An 18,025-nucleotide genomic window follows, 5' to 3' on the forward strand; every position below is an offset into this window, starting at 1 on the left:
TCTTCCTGCCAGTAAATCTATTTATGTCTACATGCAGCTGCTCTCCCTCTCTATCTATCATTTTTCTTCTCATCATGATTTTTTTTTTACACCTTTCTTTTTTCACAACCTTTTGTGTCTGGATCTACTAGATTTAATTTCACCAAATCTTTACACCTCAACCACCTTCTTTCCTCCGTTTTCAACATCAAACTGTGGAGCATAGAATTGGGTAGCCCCAGATTTATTTACACAGTTGAAGAAAATAGGAAACTTTATATTAAACCTGTACTCATCCATGCCACTAACTAGCATGAGAGTTCTTGATAAAGCTGAAAATATTTTAAAAATTATAGCTTCATTTGATAAAAAGAAATCTATGGTATAAAACAAAAAGCAGTGATATTTGTAAAATTAAATGTTAAACTAGATAATCTGTAACTTCTTATTTCATGATAGGTTATGAAGTTTTAAATTTATTTTACACATATTCAATATCACTTGCTTTATATTTAGTAATTCACCATTCCTCCTTTGCTATGTAATCTACGCATACGAGGAAATTTCATACCAGGTGAGGCATACCACAAAATTCCACTTTTTGGGTGTTCTGAGTTTTTTGAAATCCATCAGAACATCCTGCAGCTAAATTTATTCATCTGTATTATAGAAATTGTGCCAGACATCTAATTAAACCATAATGTAACCAGCTCCTAGTTTGAAGTCAGTTGCACTTGCTGTTATTCTTTTTCAGTTGTGAGCTATTTGCTGAATTTCACCTATTCTTGTTTATCAGATTTTAATGTGACCTGTAATATATATTTTTCCTAAATGCATAGGAGTTATGAGGACATTAATTGGGACTGTAAGTTGGCACCCAAAGTCAAACCAGCAGATACAACACAGGACAAAATAGCTGACCCCATATCACGACATGCTACTCTAAAACGATTCGATCCAAGCCCTCATATATGGCAAGTAAGTATTTACATGTTTGTTTGCATATGTAGTAAAGCTTTAGTGAAGAAACTTTCAAAATATATTCAGCTAAATTGTTCTTCACTTCACAAAAGCCGAATGCAGGTTTATTACAGGTAATGTTCCTACTGCATAGTTATGAGGAGAGAGGCAGATGTCCAGAGAGTACTGGTAAGATTTTTGTCTCCTGTCTGGAGGTCAGCTTCTTAAAAAGTTGAATTAGTTCTGTGAGAGGTTTGCAGTTGCAGTCCGCTATGCAGATTACTTTTTAGAATCCTGTTGTATCGAACTTATTTGGAAGAGGAACTGCATTTGGATGTCATAGGTAGCACAGGAAGAGGAGGGAACCTACCTATCATTAAGTGATGTGCAATGATTAGTGACTCTTCAGAACATTTTTAGGCTATACTGAGCAGTAGTGGATTTGAAGACTCCACTCTGCCTGGGAAGTGGCAAGGGAGCTTTGTGCCCATTTAGAGGATGACTTTTGCCCCAATCCATGGTAAGAAACAGTAAAAGCTACCATCACATTGAACTTCTTTTCATCAAGGTCATTTCAGGATGGCAGAGGTGAGATATTGTATATCTGTCACTCATCTGTGCATAGGTGCAGCCAGCAAGTGATAGGTGCCCTATTCGCATTAGACAATAACTAAATTAATTTCCTTGTAGTAGTCAGGGATAGTCTGGGCTAGAGCTCACAGATTCTAATGCATAGCAGGATTCCCCAGAGTATATGTGTAAGATCTGCAGGCTTCTCCTGGCAGAAATATCTCCTATTTGACCAGCAAAATGTATTATTCCATCAACATCCACCTGGAGTTTGACAATCAGATCTGAATTATGCAAGTAATACAGAAGTCCAGACAGCTGTCCTGAGCATTCATTATGAGGCAGTCATCTACACTCCACCTCATCTTTGCAAATTAAAACAGAGTAAAGGGTTGGCTCCTTGCCACTCATAGGTACCCACTGCACAATTGACTACATGCTCACATTCTAGCCTCCTTACTGAGAAAAATGTAATGATACCCATACCTTGACATTGGCAGAGTTCTTCTGGTACTTAGACAGGTCTGGGGTGTGTTGGAAAAGTGTCCTGCATCATGGAAATACATAGAAGTTACAATACGGGAACGGGCCATTTGGCCCAAACATTCCATGTCAGTGTTTACCCTCCACAGGAGCAGATTTAACAGTAACTTTCATAATGAAATTGGATAAATACTTGAAGCAGAATATTTTGCAGGGCTATGGGTAAAGAGCAAAGGATGTTGCTAACTGGATAGCTTTTTCAAGGAGCCCACACAGGCACAACTGGCCAAATGACCTCTTTTGCCTTATCATTCTATGTAAGCTGTAAGCTAAAAATATAAAAACATAGAGTAAGAATTTCTATAGATATTTAAAAAAGAAACGAGTTAACAAAGTGAGTGTCGGTCCTATAGAAAGTGAGTCAGTGGAATTAATAATGGAAAATAGGGAGATGGCAGAATAATTGAACAGGTATTTACATCGGTCTTCACTACAGAGGATACAAATAACATTCCAGAAATAGCTGTAAATTAGGAAATGGAAGGAAGGGAGGAACGCAAGAAAATTACTATCACTAGGGAAGTGGTTCTGAGAAAATTGATGGAGCTGCAGGCTGACAAGTCCCCGGATCCTGATGGACTTCATCCTAGGGTCTTAAAAGAAGTGGCCAGTGAGATTGTCAATGTGTTGGTTTTAATTTTCCAAAATTCCCTAGATTAGGGAAAGTTTCCATTAGATTGGAAAATAGCGAATATAACTCCTTTATTCAAAAAGGGAGGGAGGGTGACAGAACGCAGGAAACTACAGGCCAGTTAGCTTAAGATCTGTCAGGGAAAATGTTAGAAGCTATTATTAAAGATGTTATAACAGGGCAGTTAGAAAAGTTCAAGGTAATCTGGCAGAGTTAGCATGGTTTTGTGAAAGAGAAATCATGCTTAACCAATTTATTAGAGTTCTTTGAAGAAGTGACATGTGCTGTGGATAAAGGGGTACTGGTGGATGTACTATGTTTAGATTTCCAGAAGGCACGATAAGGTGCCACATCAAAGGTTATTGCTGAAAATAAATATCATGGTGTAGGGGGTAACATATTGACATGGATACAAGATTGGTTAGCTAACAGGAAACAGACAGTAGGCATAAATGGGTCATTTTCTGGTTGGCAAGATGTAATGAGTGATGTGCCACAGGGATCAGTGTTGGCGCCTCAACTTTTCACAATTTATATAAATGACTTGGATGAAAGGCCGACGATATGGTTGCTAAATTTGCTGATGACATAAAGATAGGTAGGACAGTCAGTTGTGAAGAGGACATAAGGAGGCTACAAGGGATATAGACAGGTTAAGTGAGTGGGCGGCACAGTGGCGCAGTGGTTAGCACCGCAGCCTCACAACTCCAGAGACCCGGGCTCAGTTCTGGGTACTGCCTGTGCGGAGTTTGCAAGTTCTCCCTGTGTCTGCGTGGGTTTCCTCCGGGTGCTCCGGTTTCCTCCCACAGCCAAAGACTTGCAGGTTGATAGGTAAATTGGCCATTGTAAATTGCCCCTAGTGTAGGTAGGTGATAGGAGAATGGTGGGGATGTGGTAGAGAATATGGGGTTAATGTAGGATTAGTATAAATGGGTAGTTGTTGGTCGGCACAGACTCAGTGGGCTGAAGGGCCTGTTTCAGTGCTATATATTAAAATTTAATTAAAAAATTAAAATTAAAATTGATTGAAACATATAAGATCCTGAGGGGTCTTGACAGGGTGAATGTGAAAAGGATGTTTCCTCTTGTGGGAGAATCTAGAACTAGGAGGTCACTGTTTAAAAATAAGGGGTTGCCCATTTAAGACAGAGATGAGGAGAAATCTTTTCTCTCAGAGGGTCGTGCGTCTTTGGAACTGTCTTCCTCAAAAGGCAGTGGAAGCAGAGTCTTTGAATATTTTAAGGCAGAGATAGATAGATTCTTGATAAGCAAGGGGATGAAAGGTTATTGGGGGTAGGCAGGAATGTGGAGTTGAGGTTCCAATCAGATCAGCCATGATCTTGTTGAATGGCAGAGCAGGCTTGAGGGGCCGAGTGGCCTAATCCTGCTCCTCATTTGTATGTTCAAATGTAATCCTTATTCTTCATCCACCTATCCAAATTCATCTTGAAGATCGGCATTGTGCCTCAACCACTAATCCTATAAGTGAATTTCACAGCCTCTCTGTGAAGACGTTTCTCCTACCCTCTTATTTTAATTCTCTTGCATTTAAACTTCTTTCTATGACCCATGTTCTTAACCCTTAATGTCTGGAAACATCATTGGTTGTTGCATGCTTCAGAATATTGCCATTAAAAGAGAAATCATGTTGAGAACCAACATGCTGAAAATCAAAGTGTAGACAATCAACATACAGAGGAGGAGGGAAAACCCGTGCAGGGATCTTTGATGGCTGCAAAAGCATTTTTTGAAACCCTCGTCATGTAAGCATTGTCCTGAGCCATTCACAATATATTGTATCTGCACCCCATAATGACATCTTTGCCAAATCCAGCAACAAATGTGGAATACCACATATAACTCACAAAATCTTACTACTCTCCAAAAACCACCTTCCATCTTCTCTGCTGCATCTTCGCCAAATCCATCCAAGATGTCTCAATTCGTCATCTTCTATTACAAAAAGTTCAAGGGTTATTAATTGTTGAGTAATTATTGTATCCAGAGAAGTCCTCAAAAGTGTGGGGACTAAAGTGGCAATATTTCCATCTTGAGAGTGACAACCCTCATCTCACTGCAGTTCATCCAGCCATTGCTGAAAACTTTCATGTCACTTTCATGATCTGTGTGGGAGCAGGCCGATTGTTGCAATGACATTGTTGAAGCTCGTATTATGAGCTCCTTTCATTCAACCATGCTGATTTATAACCTGTCAATGAGGAGGTCACACTGTCGCCCAAGGCCTTTATAGCTTTAGTCTGAGTATTCCAGGAGAGCAGCGGAGACGAGCAGATCTGTGGAAAGAACATGGAGTGAGGAGCAGATAAATACAGCCCCGAGGATCGCGGTCTACAGCACTTACCTTCCGGGAGTGGAGCGGATCTGCGGGAGGAACACAGAGCGGGAAGCAGTTAAATAAAGCCCGAGAATCGCGGCCTACAGCACTTACCTTCTGGGAAAGCAGCAGAGAGGAGTCCAGGCGCGCTGGAGTTTGAAAACAAAGTGAGCAGTGACGTCACAGGAAAGCTGCAAGGTGATTGGTGGATGAGTAACTGCTGTTAGGGAATAACTCTAACTAATTGGGTTAGTACGCTACTGTTGGGGTGTGTGTGTAAATAGCTTAATAATAAGGAACAAGTGAGTAGCTGTTTTTTTTTTGAGGAAGGTTTATTTTAACTAGTGAACTGTATTGATTTTTAGTAGGATTTATCAGTACTATTAAGATTTTATTAATAATTCTAAACTGTTGTAGCATTGGTTTTCTTTTAGCATTAGCAAAGGGTCAAATAATAAATAAAGAAATGGCACGGTTGCTTCAACCTTGAGAGTATCATGATGGGCCGAAGGGCCTGATTCTGTGCTGTATAACTCTATGACTCTATAACGCTACGACTCCTGTGCTATGTTGAAGCTCCAGGATGCTTCCCGAATCCTGGACAACCATTTGTGCAGGAAGTGTCGTCAGTTGAAGCAGCTTGAGCTCCAGAATTTGGAACTTGAGCGGCAGCTGGTGGCACTGCAGTGCATTCATGAGGATGAGAGCTATGCAGATAGCACATTTATCGATGTGGTCACCCCACAGCTTAAGAATATGTAGGGAGAGAGGGATTGGGCGACCACCAGACAGTCAAAAAGAATCAGACAGATAGTGCAGGAAACCCCTGAATGCATCTCACTCTCCAACAGATAGTCAGTTCTGAATTCTGAGGAAAGTGATGCTTCACCTGGGGAGTGCAGCCAGAGCCAAGTCCATGGCAGCACATGTGGCTCAGTGGGGTACAGGGAAGACTGGAAGAGCCATAATGATAGGTGATTCAATAGTCATGGGAACAGACAAGCATTTCTGTGGCTGCAGAAGTGAATCCAGGATAGTGTGTTGCCTCCCTGGTGCCAGGGTCAAGGATTTCATTGAGCATCTGCAGAGCATCCTGAAGGGGGAGTGTGAACAGCCAGCAGTTGTGGTCCACATCGATACCAACGGCATAGGTAGAAAGAAGGATGTGGTCTTGCATTCAGAATTTAGGGAGCTAGGTAAGAAATTAGCAAGCAGGACCTCAAAAGTAGTCATCTCCGGATTACTCCTAGTGCCACACACAAGTGAGAATAGATTTAGAAGGATAAGATAGATGAATGCATGGCTGGAAATATGGTGCAGGAGGGAGGGCTTCAGATTCTGGGAACATTGGGACAGGCTCTGGGGAAGATGGGACCTGTACAAGCTGGATGGGTTGCACCTAAACAGAGCCAGGACTGAGTTCCTTGCGGGACATTTTGCTAGTGCTGTTGGGGAGGGTTTAAACTAGTTTGGCAGGGCGATGGGGGACCTGAGGGTAGACTCAGCTGGGACAAAATCAGAAATTAAAATGGAAGATGGAAAATTAATGAATGAGTCTGGAAGACAGATGAAACAAGGGTTAGAGAATTTAAAAAAGAGTTTGGCAGGGCTCAAGGGTATCTATTTCAGCGCAAGGAGTATAGCAAATAAAGCGGATGAGCTTAAGGGCACAGATAGACACGTGGCAGTATGATATCATAGCTATTACAGAAACATGGCTTAAGGAGGGACAGGAATGGCAGCACAACGTTCCTGGTTACAAGGTTTTCAGACGCGATAGATGGGGAGACAAGAAAGGAGGGGGAGTGGCAATTTTGGTCAAAGAAACTATTACAGCTGTGAGGAGGGATGATATGTTGGAAGGTTCATCAAATGAGGCCATATGGATTGAGCCAAGGAACAATAAAGGGGCAATCACACTGCTGGGAGTGTACTATAGACCTCCAAACAGTCAAAGGGAGATAGAAAAGCAGATATGTAGGCAAATCTTTGAGAAGTACAAGAACAATAGGGCAGTAATAGTAGGGCATTTTAATTATCTGAGATAGTTTTAGTGTGAAAGGAAATGAGGGAGCAGAATTCTTGAGGTGCATTCAGGAGAACTTTTTTGCCCAGTATGTAGCAAGTCCAAAAAGAGAGGGTGCAGTTTTAGACTTAGTTTTAGGAAATGAAGATGGGCAGGTGGAAGGAGTGGCAGTGGGAGAGCATTTTGGTGGTAGTGATCACAGTCGGTTTTAACATAATTATGGAAAAGGACAAAGATAAACAGGAGTTAAGAGTTCTCAATTGGGGCAAGGCCAATTTTACTAAACTGAGGAGTGATTTAGCGAAAGTGGACTGGAAACAGCTACTTGAAGGTAAATCAGTGTCAGAACAGTGGGAGGCATCAAAGGGGCGATTCAAGGGGTTCAGGGTAAACATGTTCCCACAAAGAAAAAGGCTGAGGTGGCCAAACCTAGAGCCCCATGGATGTCAAGGAGCCTACAGGGTAAAATAAGGCAGAAAAGGAAAACTTGTGTCTGACACTGAGAACTTAATATGACAGAAAGCCAAGAGGAGAATAGAAAGTGGAGGGGTGAAATCAAAAAGGAAGTTAGGAAAGCAAAGAGAGGGCATGAAAGAATATTAGCCAGCAAAATCAAGGTGAACCCAAACATGTTTTATCAATACATTAAGATTAAGAGGATAACTAAAGAGAGAGTAGGGCCCATAAAAGACCAAAAAGATAACCTATGTGTAGGAGCAGAAGATATTGCTATGGTTCTTAATGAATACGTTGCATCTGTCTTCACAAAAGAGGGGGACGATGCAGATATTGTAGTTAAGGAGCAGGAGTGTGAAGTATTGGATGTGATAAACATAGAGAGACAGGAAGTATTAAAGGGATTAGCATTCTTGAAAGTTCATAAATCACCAGGGCCAGATTAAATGTATCCTAGGCTGTTAAAAGAAACAAGAGAGAAAATAGCAGAGGGTCTGACCATCCAGTTCTCACTGGATACAAGTATGGTGTCGGACGATTGGAGAACTAACGTTCTACCTCTGTTTAAAAAGGGAGCGAAAGATAGACTGAATAATTACAGGCCAGTCAGTCTAACCTCAGTAGAAGGCAAATTATTGGAATCGAGTCTGAGAGACAGGATAAACTGTACTTGGAAAGGCACAGGTTAATCAAGGATAGTCAGCATGGATTTGTTATGGGAAGATCTTGTTTGACCAACTTGATAGAGTGTTTGAAGAAGTAACAAGAAAGATAGATGAGGGTAGTGCAGTTGATGTGGTCTACATGGATTTTAGCAAGGCTTTTGACAAGGCCCTATGTGGCGACTGGTTAAAAAATAAAATCCCATGGGCTCCATGGAAATGCAGAAAGGTGGAAACAAAATTGGCTCAGTGGCAGGAAACAAAGGGTAATTGTTGGTGGGTGTTTTAGCGACTGGAGGGCTGTTTCCAGTGGGGTTCTGCAGGGCTCAGTACTGGGTCTCCTGCTTTTTGTAGTGTTTATTAACGATTTGGATGGAACTGTAGGGGGCATGATCAAGAAGTTTGCGGACGACACAAAGATTGGCCGTGTGGTAGATAGCGAGGAGGATAGCTGTAGGCTGCAGGAAGATATTGATGGTTTGGTCAGATGGGCAGAAAAGTGGCAAATGGAATTCAACTTGGAGAAGTGTTAGGTGTTGCATTTGGGGAGATCAAACAAGGCAAAGGAATACACAATTAATGGGAAAATACTGAGAAGTGTAGTGGAAGTAAGAGACCTTGGAGTGAATGTCCACAGATCCCTGAAGGTAGCAGAACAAGTCGATAAGGTGGTTAAGAAGGCATATGGGATCCTTTCCTTTATTAGCTGAAGTATAGAATATAAGAGCAGGGAGTTTATTCTGGAACTGTACAACTCATTGGTTAGGCCACAACTTGAGTACTGTGTGCAGTTCTGGTCACCTCATTACAGAAAGGATGTAATTGCATGAGAGAGGGTACAGAGGAGATTTACAAGGATGTTGCCAGGACTGGAAAAATGCAGCTGTGACGAAAGATTGGATAGGCTGGGGTTGTTCTCCTTGGAATAGAGAAGGCTGAGGGTGATCTGATTGAAATGTACAAAATTTTGAGGGGCCTGGATAGAGTGGAGATGAAGGGTCTATTCACCTTAGCAGAGAGGTCAGTGATGAGGTGGCATAGATTTAAAGTGATTGGTAGAAAAATTAGAAGGGACATGAGGAAAAATGTTTGCACCCAGAGGGTGGTGATGGTCTGGAACTCACTGCCTGAAAGGGTAGTTGAGGCAAAGACTCTCAATTCATTCAAAAGGAGTCTGGATATGCACCTCAAATGCCGTAAGCTGCAGGGCTGCAGACCAAATGCTGGAAGGTGGGAGTAGAATAGGTGGATCGTTTTTTGACTGGCAAAGACACGAGGGGCCAAGAGGTTTCTTTGAGTGCCTTAAACATTCTATGATTCTAAGCTTTCTATGATTTTATTTAAGGACTGGGCTGCAATAACATAGTGGTTACATTACTGGACTAGTAATCCAGGAGCCTGGACTAATGCTTGGAGACATGAGTTCAAATCCCACCACAGCTGGGGAATTTAAATTCAATGAATTAAATAAATCTGGAATAAAAAGCTTGAGTGAGGCAGGAATGGGGATCCAGAAGGTAGCAATGGAGGAACCTCACAGGCTCGAGGTTCTTGCAACTTGTGTGGATGAGAGCAGGGAATGCAGGGAGAATGAGCAAATTGATCACAGCACTTTGGTGCTGGAGGCCATTCAGGTGGGGAGGAGTAAAAAATAATGTTGTAGTAGGGTACGGTATAGTTGGGGGATAGATACTGTTTTCTGCAGCTGAAAACCTTTAGTCCCCAAGGCTGTGTTGCCTACCCAGTGCCAGGGTTAAGGACATCTCATAGACTCATAGAGTTATACAGCACAGAAATAAAATCCCATGGGCTCCATGCCCTTCAGCCCACCATGTGCATGCCGGTCATGAAGCCTATCTATTCTAATCCCATTTTCCAGCACTTGGCCCGTAGCCTTGTGTGCTATGGTGTTTCAAGTGCTCATCGAAAATCTTCTGAAATGTTGCGAGGGTTCCTGCCTGTACCACCCCTTCAGGCAGTATGTTCCAGATTCCAACCACCCTCTGGGTGAAATTTTATTTTTCTCAAATCCCTCTAAACCTTCTGTCCCTTACCTCATATCTATGCCCCCCTGGTTATTGATACCTCCACTAAGGGAAAAAGTTTCTTCCTATCTATGCCCCTCATAATTTTGTGTACCTCAATCAGGTCTCCCTTCAGTCTTTTCTGCTCCAAGGAAAATAACCCTAGCCTATCCAGTCTCTCTTCATAGCTGAAATGCTCCAGCCCCAGGCAACATCCTGGTGAATCTCCTCTGCACCCTCTCCAGTGCAATCACATCCTTCCTCTACTATGGCGACCAGAACTGTACACAGTTCTCCAGCTGTGGCCTAACTAACGTTTTATACAGCTCCATCATAACCTCCCTGCTCTTACATTCTATGCCTCGGCTAATAAAGGCAAGTATCACCTATTCCTTCCTAACCACCTTATCTACCTGTGTTGCTGCCTTCAGTGATCTATGGACAGGTACACTAAGGTCCCTCTGACTCTCTGTACTTCTCTGTACTCTGTACATCCATTGTATATTCCCTTGCCTTGTTAGTCCTCCCAAAATGCATGACCTCACACTTCTCGGGGTTAAATTCCATTTGCCACTGCTCTGCATACCTTACCAGGCCATCCAATTCGTCCTGTATTGTAAGGCTTTCCTCCTCACTATTTACGACACCACCAATTTTCGTGTCATCTGCAAACTTACTAATCATACCTCCTATATTTTCGTCTAAATCATTAATGTACACTACAGCAGCAAGGGTCCCAGTACCGATCTCTGCGGGCGGCACAGTGGCGCAGTGGTTAGCACCGCAGCCTCACAGCTCCAGCGACCCGGGTTCAATTCTGGGTACTGCCTGTGTGGAGTTTGCCAGTTCTCCCTGTGTCTGCATGGGTTTCCTCCGGGTGCTCCGGTTTCCTCCCACATGCCAAAGACTTGCAGGTTGGGAGGTTAATTGGCCATTATAAATTGCCCCTAGTATGGGTAGGTGGTAGGGAAATATAGGGACAGGTGGGGATGTGGTAGGAATATGGAATTAGTGTAGGATTAGTATAAATGGGTGGTTGATGGTCGGCACAGACTCGGTGGGCCGAAGGGCCTGTTTCAGTGCTGTATCTCTAAACTAAACTAAACTAAACCGCAGGTCACAGGCTTCCAATCGCAAAAACAACCCTCGACCCTCACCCTCTGCCTCCTGCCCCTAAGCCAATTTTGGATCCAATTTGCCAAATTGCCCTGGATCCCATGGGCTCTTACTTTCTTGACCAATCTCCCATGTGGGACCTTATCAAAAGCCTTACTGAAGTCCATGTAAACTACATCAACTGCTTTACTCTCATCTACACACCTAGTCACCTCCTTGAAAAATTCAATCAAATTGCTTAGACATGATCCCCCCCTGACAAAGTCATGCTGACTATCCTTGATTAATCCCTGCCTCTCCAAATGGATTAATCCTGTCCCTCAGAAATTTTTCCAATAGTTTCCCTACCATTGATGTTGGACTCACTGGCCTGTAATTATCTGGTTTATCCCTACAACCTTCTTGAATAATGGTACCACTTTCACTGTCCTCTAGTCCTCTGGCACTTTTTCTGTGGCCAGAGAGGATTTGAAAATTTGTGCTCCTGCAATCTCCTCCCTTGCCTCACATAACAGCCTGGGATACATCTCATCTGGGCCTGGGGATTTATCTACTTTTAAGCCCACTTAAAACTGCTTGTACCTCCTCCCTTTCAATGCTAATTTGTTCAAGTATATCACAATCCCCCTCCCTGATCTCTACACCGTCATCGTCCTTCTCCATAGTGAACACAGATGAAAAGTAATAATTTAAAACCTCACCTATGTCCTCCGGCTCCACACACAGCTAGTCACTTTGTTCCTTAATGGGCCCTACTCTTTCCCTGGTTATCCTCTTGCCGTTAAGATACTTATAAAACACCTTGGGATTTTCCTTTATCTTGCCCACCAGTGTTTTTTCATGCCCCCTCTTTGCTCTCCTTTTTAAGTACCCCCCCCCCACACACTTTCTATACTCCTCCGCTGTTTTCAGCCCTCTGAATCTGCCATAAGCCTCCTTTTTTTCCTATCCAATCCTCTATATCCCTTGATATCCAGGGTTCCCTGGACTTATTGGTCCTGCCCTTCACCTTTACGGGAACATGTTGGCCCTGAACTCTCACTATTTCCTTTTTGAATGACTCCCACTGGTCTGATGTAGACTTTCCTACAAGTAGCTGCTCCCAGTCCACTTTGGCCGGATCCTGTTTTATCATGTTGAAATTGACCTTCCCCCAATTCAGTATCTTTATTTACGGTCCATCTTTGTCCTTTTCCATAACTACCTTAACTCTTGCAGAGTTATGGTCACTATCCCCGAAATGCTCCCCCACTTACACTTGCACCACTTGTACAGCTTTATTCCCTAAGATTAGTTCCAGTTCCGCCCCTTCTCTTGTAGGACTTTTGACATACTGGCTTGAAAAGCTCTCCTGGATGCACTTTAAGAATTCTGCCCCCTTTAAACCATTTGCACTAAGACTATCCCAGTTAATATTGGGAAGTTGAAATCCTCTACTATTATTACCCTATTATTTATACACCTCTCTGAGATTTGCCTACATATCTGCTTCTCTGTCTCTTCCTGACTGTCTGGAGGCCTGTAGTTCCTCGGAGCTAGAGAGGAACGTGGGTACCTCTGACACAGGTAGGACTAAGAAAGAGGTTCTGCTGAGGGAGTATGAGCACCTAGGGGCTAAATTAAAGAGCAGAACCAAAAAAGTAATAATCTCTGGATTACTCATTAAAATAAAAGCAAAATACTGCACATGCTGGAAATCTGAAATAAAAACAGCAAGTGCTGTAAATACTCAGCAGGTCAAACAGCATCTGTGGAGAGAGAAGCAGAGTTTAATGTTTCAGTTCTGTGACCTTTCATCAGAATAGGCAAAAGAGTAAGTGAGTGTGCAAACATTTGGTAGATGGACTATAATGTGTGAAAATGTGAGGTTGTCCACTTTGGTAGAAAGAATAGAAAAGCAGAATATTATTTAAATGGAGAGAAACTGCAGAATACTGTGGTACAGAGGGATCTGGATGTCCTTTGACATGAATCACAAAAAGTTAGCATACAGGTACAGCAAGTAATTAGGATCGTAGGATCATAAGAAATAGGAGCAGGAGTAAGCCATTTGGCCCATCGAGCCTGCTCCGGCATTCAAACAGATCATGGCTGATCATCTACCTCTATACCATTTTTCCCCACTATTCCCATATCCCTTGATATCATTAGTATTCAGAAATCTGTCGATTTCTGTCTGGAACATTCTCAATGATTGAGCTTCCACAGCCCTCTGGGGTAGAGAATTCCACAGATTCACCACCATTTGAGTAAATATATTCCTCCTTATCTCGGTCTTAAATGGCCTGCCCTTCATTTTGAGCCTGCATCCGCTTGTTGTAGACTTACCTGCCAAAGGAAACATCCTATCCACATCCACCCTGTCATCCTCTTTAAGAATTTTGTAAGTTTCAATGAGATCACCTCTCATTCTTTGAAACTTTAGAGAATACATGCCCAGTTTCTGCAATCTCTCCTCATAAGACAATCCCGCCATCCCAGGGATTAGTCTGGTGAACCTCCGTTGCAATCCCTCTATGAAAAGTATATCCTTCCTTAGATAAGGAGACCAAAACTGTACACAATGTTCCCGGTGCGGTCTCATCAAGGCTTTATACAATTGAAGCAATACATCTTTACCTCTGGACTAAAATCCCCTTGCAATGAAGGCCAACATACCATTTGCCTTAATTGCTTGCTGCCCCTGCATACTAGTTTTTAGTGACTCATGAACAAGGACACCCAAGTTTCTTTGGACATCAACATTTCCAACCTCTCACCATTTAATAAATACTCTGCCTTTCTGTTTCTTCTACCAAAATGGATCTTCTTTGGCCTCCTTGTCTCAAGAGACAATGTGTAAGCGCCTAGAGGTGGTCAGTGGTTTGTGGAGCATCGCCTGGAGTAGCTATAAAGGCCAATTCTAGAGAGACAGACTGTTCCACAGGTGCTGCAGATAAAATTGGTTGTTGGGGCTGTTACACAGTTGGCTCTCTCCTTGCAGTTCTGTCTTTTTTCCTGCCAACTGCTAAGTCTCTTCAACTCGCTACTCTTTAGTCCCGCCTTTATGGCTGTCCGCCAGCTCTGGAGATCACTGGCAACTGACTCCCACGACTTGTGATCAATGTCACAGGACTTCATGTCGCGTTTGCAGACGTCTTTAAAGTGGTGACATGGATGGCCGGTGGGTCTGATGCCAGTGATGAGCTCGCTGTACAATGCGTCCTTGGGGATCCTGCCGTCTTCCATGTGGCTCACATGGCCAAGCCATCTCGAGCGCCGCTGGCTCAGTCGGGTGTTGGCCACTTCGAGGACTTCTGCGTTGGAGATATGGTCCTGCCACCTGATGCCAAGGATTCTCCGGAGGCAGCAAAGATGGAATGAGTTGAAACATCACTCTTGGCTGACACACATTGTCCAGGCCTCGCTGCCGTAGAGCAAGGTACTCAGGACACAGGCTTGAAACACTCGGACTTTTGTGTTCCGAGTCAGTGCGCCATTTTCCCACACCCTCTTGGCCAGTCTGGACATGGCAGCGGACGCCTTTCCCATGCGCTTGTTGATTTATGCATAGAAGGTGTGGTCTTGCTGTCTTAGAGATCTGCTCACAGGGAGGTCTGTCTCCTGAAATGCTACAATGTCCACATTGAGTCTACTGAGCTCGTTGTTAATGATGGCAGTCTTCCAAGAGTCGTTAATTTGTGCAAGGTCTTCCAACAGGCCAGGACACATAGTTCTGACGTTCCAGCTTGCAAAACGAAAAGCTGGTACCTTCTTTCCTTTTTTTGTCGTGCTGTTTGGTGCAGTGTTACAGTCCACTTGTCAGGCAATGACCCTGAGCTCCAAGCACCCATTGAAGCAGGTGGGCTGTGGCTGGACAGAACATTTCTGACTGGGGACTGCCCGGTTTGAGGTGGGCAGTAGCTGTCCAGTGAGATGCAATGATCTCTCCCACCGACAAAGGCCAATTGAGCTGGACTTATAACCTGTAACTGCTGCCTTCCGTGTTGTTTTGGTGGCTGTGAGGCGACTATGGAGTGACATCTCCATGGTGCATGCCTGGGCGGAATGTATGGAGGTTGTGAGTTGCCCAAGCATCAAAACCCCCCTCTCGGCCTTCCTAGTGGGGTCTAAAGGAGTGCAGAGCACGACGTTTGGCACCAGTATGGCTGCAGGAACTGCTGGAAACATGCCAAAGGTGACACATGACCGCCTTAGGGGCTCCGCTCCAGATTTTCTGTTAGGGTTTACTCCCTTAGCCTTGGTCTCTCCCGAGACGCCCACAAGGGAAAATGGATCACTTCACACTTATTCACATTATATTCCATCTGCCATGTTCTTGCCCATTCACTTAGCCTGTCCAAATCCCCTTGAAGCCTCCTTGCAACCTCCTCACAACTTCTTTCCCTCCTAGCTTTGTGTCATCTGCAAATTTGGAAATATTATAAATGGTCCCCATATTCTATTCATTTATATAGATTGTAAATAGGTGTGGCCGAAGCACTGATCCTTGTGATACTCCACTAGTAACAGCCTGCCATCATGAGAATGACCCATTTATTCCTACTCTTTGCTTTCTGTCTGTTAACCAATTCTCAATCCATTGCAGTATATCACCCTCAATCCCATGTGCTCTAATTTTGTTTACTAACCTACTGTGTGGGACCTTATCAAAAGCCTTCTGAAAATCCAAATACACTACATCCATGGGTTCTCCTTTATCTATTATACATGTAACATCCTCAAAAAAACATCAACAGGTTTGTCAAATATAATTTCCCTTTCATAAATCCATGTTGACTGCCCAATCATATCATCAGTTTCCAAGTGTCCAGTTATCTCATCCTTTATAATAGATTCTAATATTTTCCCTACTACTGACAACAAACTAACAGGTCTGTAGTTCCCCCTTTTCTCTCTCACTCCCTCCTTAAATAGTGGGGTTTCCAGTATGCAGGAACCCTTCTAGAATCTATAGAATTTTGAAAGATAACCACCAATTCGTCCACTATCTCTATAGCTACCTCCTTCAGTACTCTGGGATTTAGCCCATCTGGTTCAGGGGATTTATCAACCTTCAATCCAATTAATTTTTTGAGTCCTGCCTCTTTATTGATACTAATTACTTTCAGTTCCTCATTTTTACAAGTCTCTTTGATTCCCTTGTATTTCTGGGATATTTTCTGTGTCTTCCTCCGTGAAGACAAACACAAAGTCATTGTTTAGTCTCACCACCATTTCCTCATTCTCCACCACAAACCCTCCTGTCTCTACCTGCAATGGGGCCACATTTGTCCTTGCTAATTGTTTCCTTTTCACATACCTAAAGAAGCTTTACAGTCTGCTTTTGTGTTTCTAGCTTGCTTCCACTCATAATCTCTTTTCCCTTTCTTTATTAATTTCTTGGTTCTCCTTTGTTGGAATCTAAATTGCTCCCAATCCTCGGACTTACCGCTTTTTGTGGTGATCCTATAAGCCACTTCCATTGACCTAATGCAATCCTTAACTTCTTTTGTTAGCCATGGTTGATTCACCTTTCCTGGTGGCAAATGGCAAAAGGAAGGCAAGCGGAATGTTGGCCTTAATTGCAAGCGAGATGCAGTAGAAAAGTAGGGAAATCTTGCTACAACTGTACAGGGCCTTAGTGAGACCACAACTAGAATACTCGGTACAGTTTTGGTCTCCTTACTTAATGAGGGATATGCTTGCATTGGAAGCAATTCAGAGAAGGTTCACTCGGCTGATTCCTGGGATGAAGGGGTTGTTTTATGAGGAAGGGCTGAGCAGTTTTGGCCTATACTCATTGGAGTTTAGAAGAATGAGAGGCAATCGTATTGAAACATATAAGATTCTGAAGGGGCTTGACAAGGTAGATGCTGAGAGGATGTTTCCCCTCATGGGGGAATCTAGAACTTGGGGGCACAGTTTAAAAATAAGGGGTCTCCCGTCTAAGATGGAGATGAGGAAGAATTTATTTTCCCAGAGGGTTGTTAATCTTTTGAATTCTCTTCCCCAGAGAGCAGTGGAGGCTGGGTCATTGAATATATTCAAGGCTGAGTTCAACAGATTTTTGATCTACAAGGGAGTTAAGGATTCTGGGGATTGGCAGGAAAGTGGAGCTAAGGCCACATTAAGATCAGCCATGATCTCATTTAGTGGTGGAACGGGCTTGAAGGACTGAATGGCCTGCACTGGCTTCTATTTCTTACAGTCTTATGATCTTATCAGTAATGGTGACCATGAAACGAGTGTCTTTGAGTAAAAAAATTCTGGTTGACGAATGTTCTTTCGGGAAGGTTGTCTGTCCTATATGTGATTCCAAACTCATAGCACTGTGGTTGATTCTTAACCGCCTCCTGAAATAGCCCAGCAAGCCACACCATTGTATTCAAGAAGGTGGCTCATCATCACCGTTTCAGGAGCAATTAGGGATGGGCAATAAATGATGGCCTTGTCAGTGACACCCATATCCTGAGAGTGCTTCCTCCAGGTCCGACAAACTACCCATGATCTGTCTGCTTCCCCACGCCCCTGACCTCGATGATTGGGAAATACTGGCCCACCATCAGACTCTTCCCTACCCCCCGCCAATACATCTGCCTGCTTTTGTGGGCTTCAACCCTATGAAGTAGGCTTCCCAACCAAAAGGCCTCCAGGCTGTCACTGAGGCTGCCTATAGAATTATAGAAAGCTTACAGCACAAAACGAGACAGCTTAGCCCATCATGTCTGCGTGGCCGAAAGA

General features: G+C 43.3%; 1 protein-coding gene across 2 annotated transcripts in view; it reads left to right on the forward strand.

Moving 5' to 3' along the window:
- LOC137346829 (protein SPMIP7) overlaps positions 1 to 18,025 on the forward strand; it is a 147,697-nt gene that overhangs the window by 61,207 nt on the left and 68,465 nt on the right. For both annotated transcript variants that reach the window (XM_068010742.1, XM_068010752.1), the window contains exon 4: positions 819 to 957. In XM_068010742.1, coding sequence (XP_067866843.1) covers positions 819 to 957 — 139 coding nt within the window. The remainder of the gene's footprint in view (positions 1 to 818; positions 958 to 18,025) is intronic.

This window comes from Heterodontus francisci, chromosome 2 (genome assembly GCF_036365525.1).
Source record: "Heterodontus francisci isolate sHetFra1 chromosome 2, sHetFra1.hap1, whole genome shotgun sequence".
Classification (NCBI taxonomy): Eukaryota; Metazoa; Chordata; class Chondrichthyes; order Heterodontiformes; family Heterodontidae; genus Heterodontus; species Heterodontus francisci.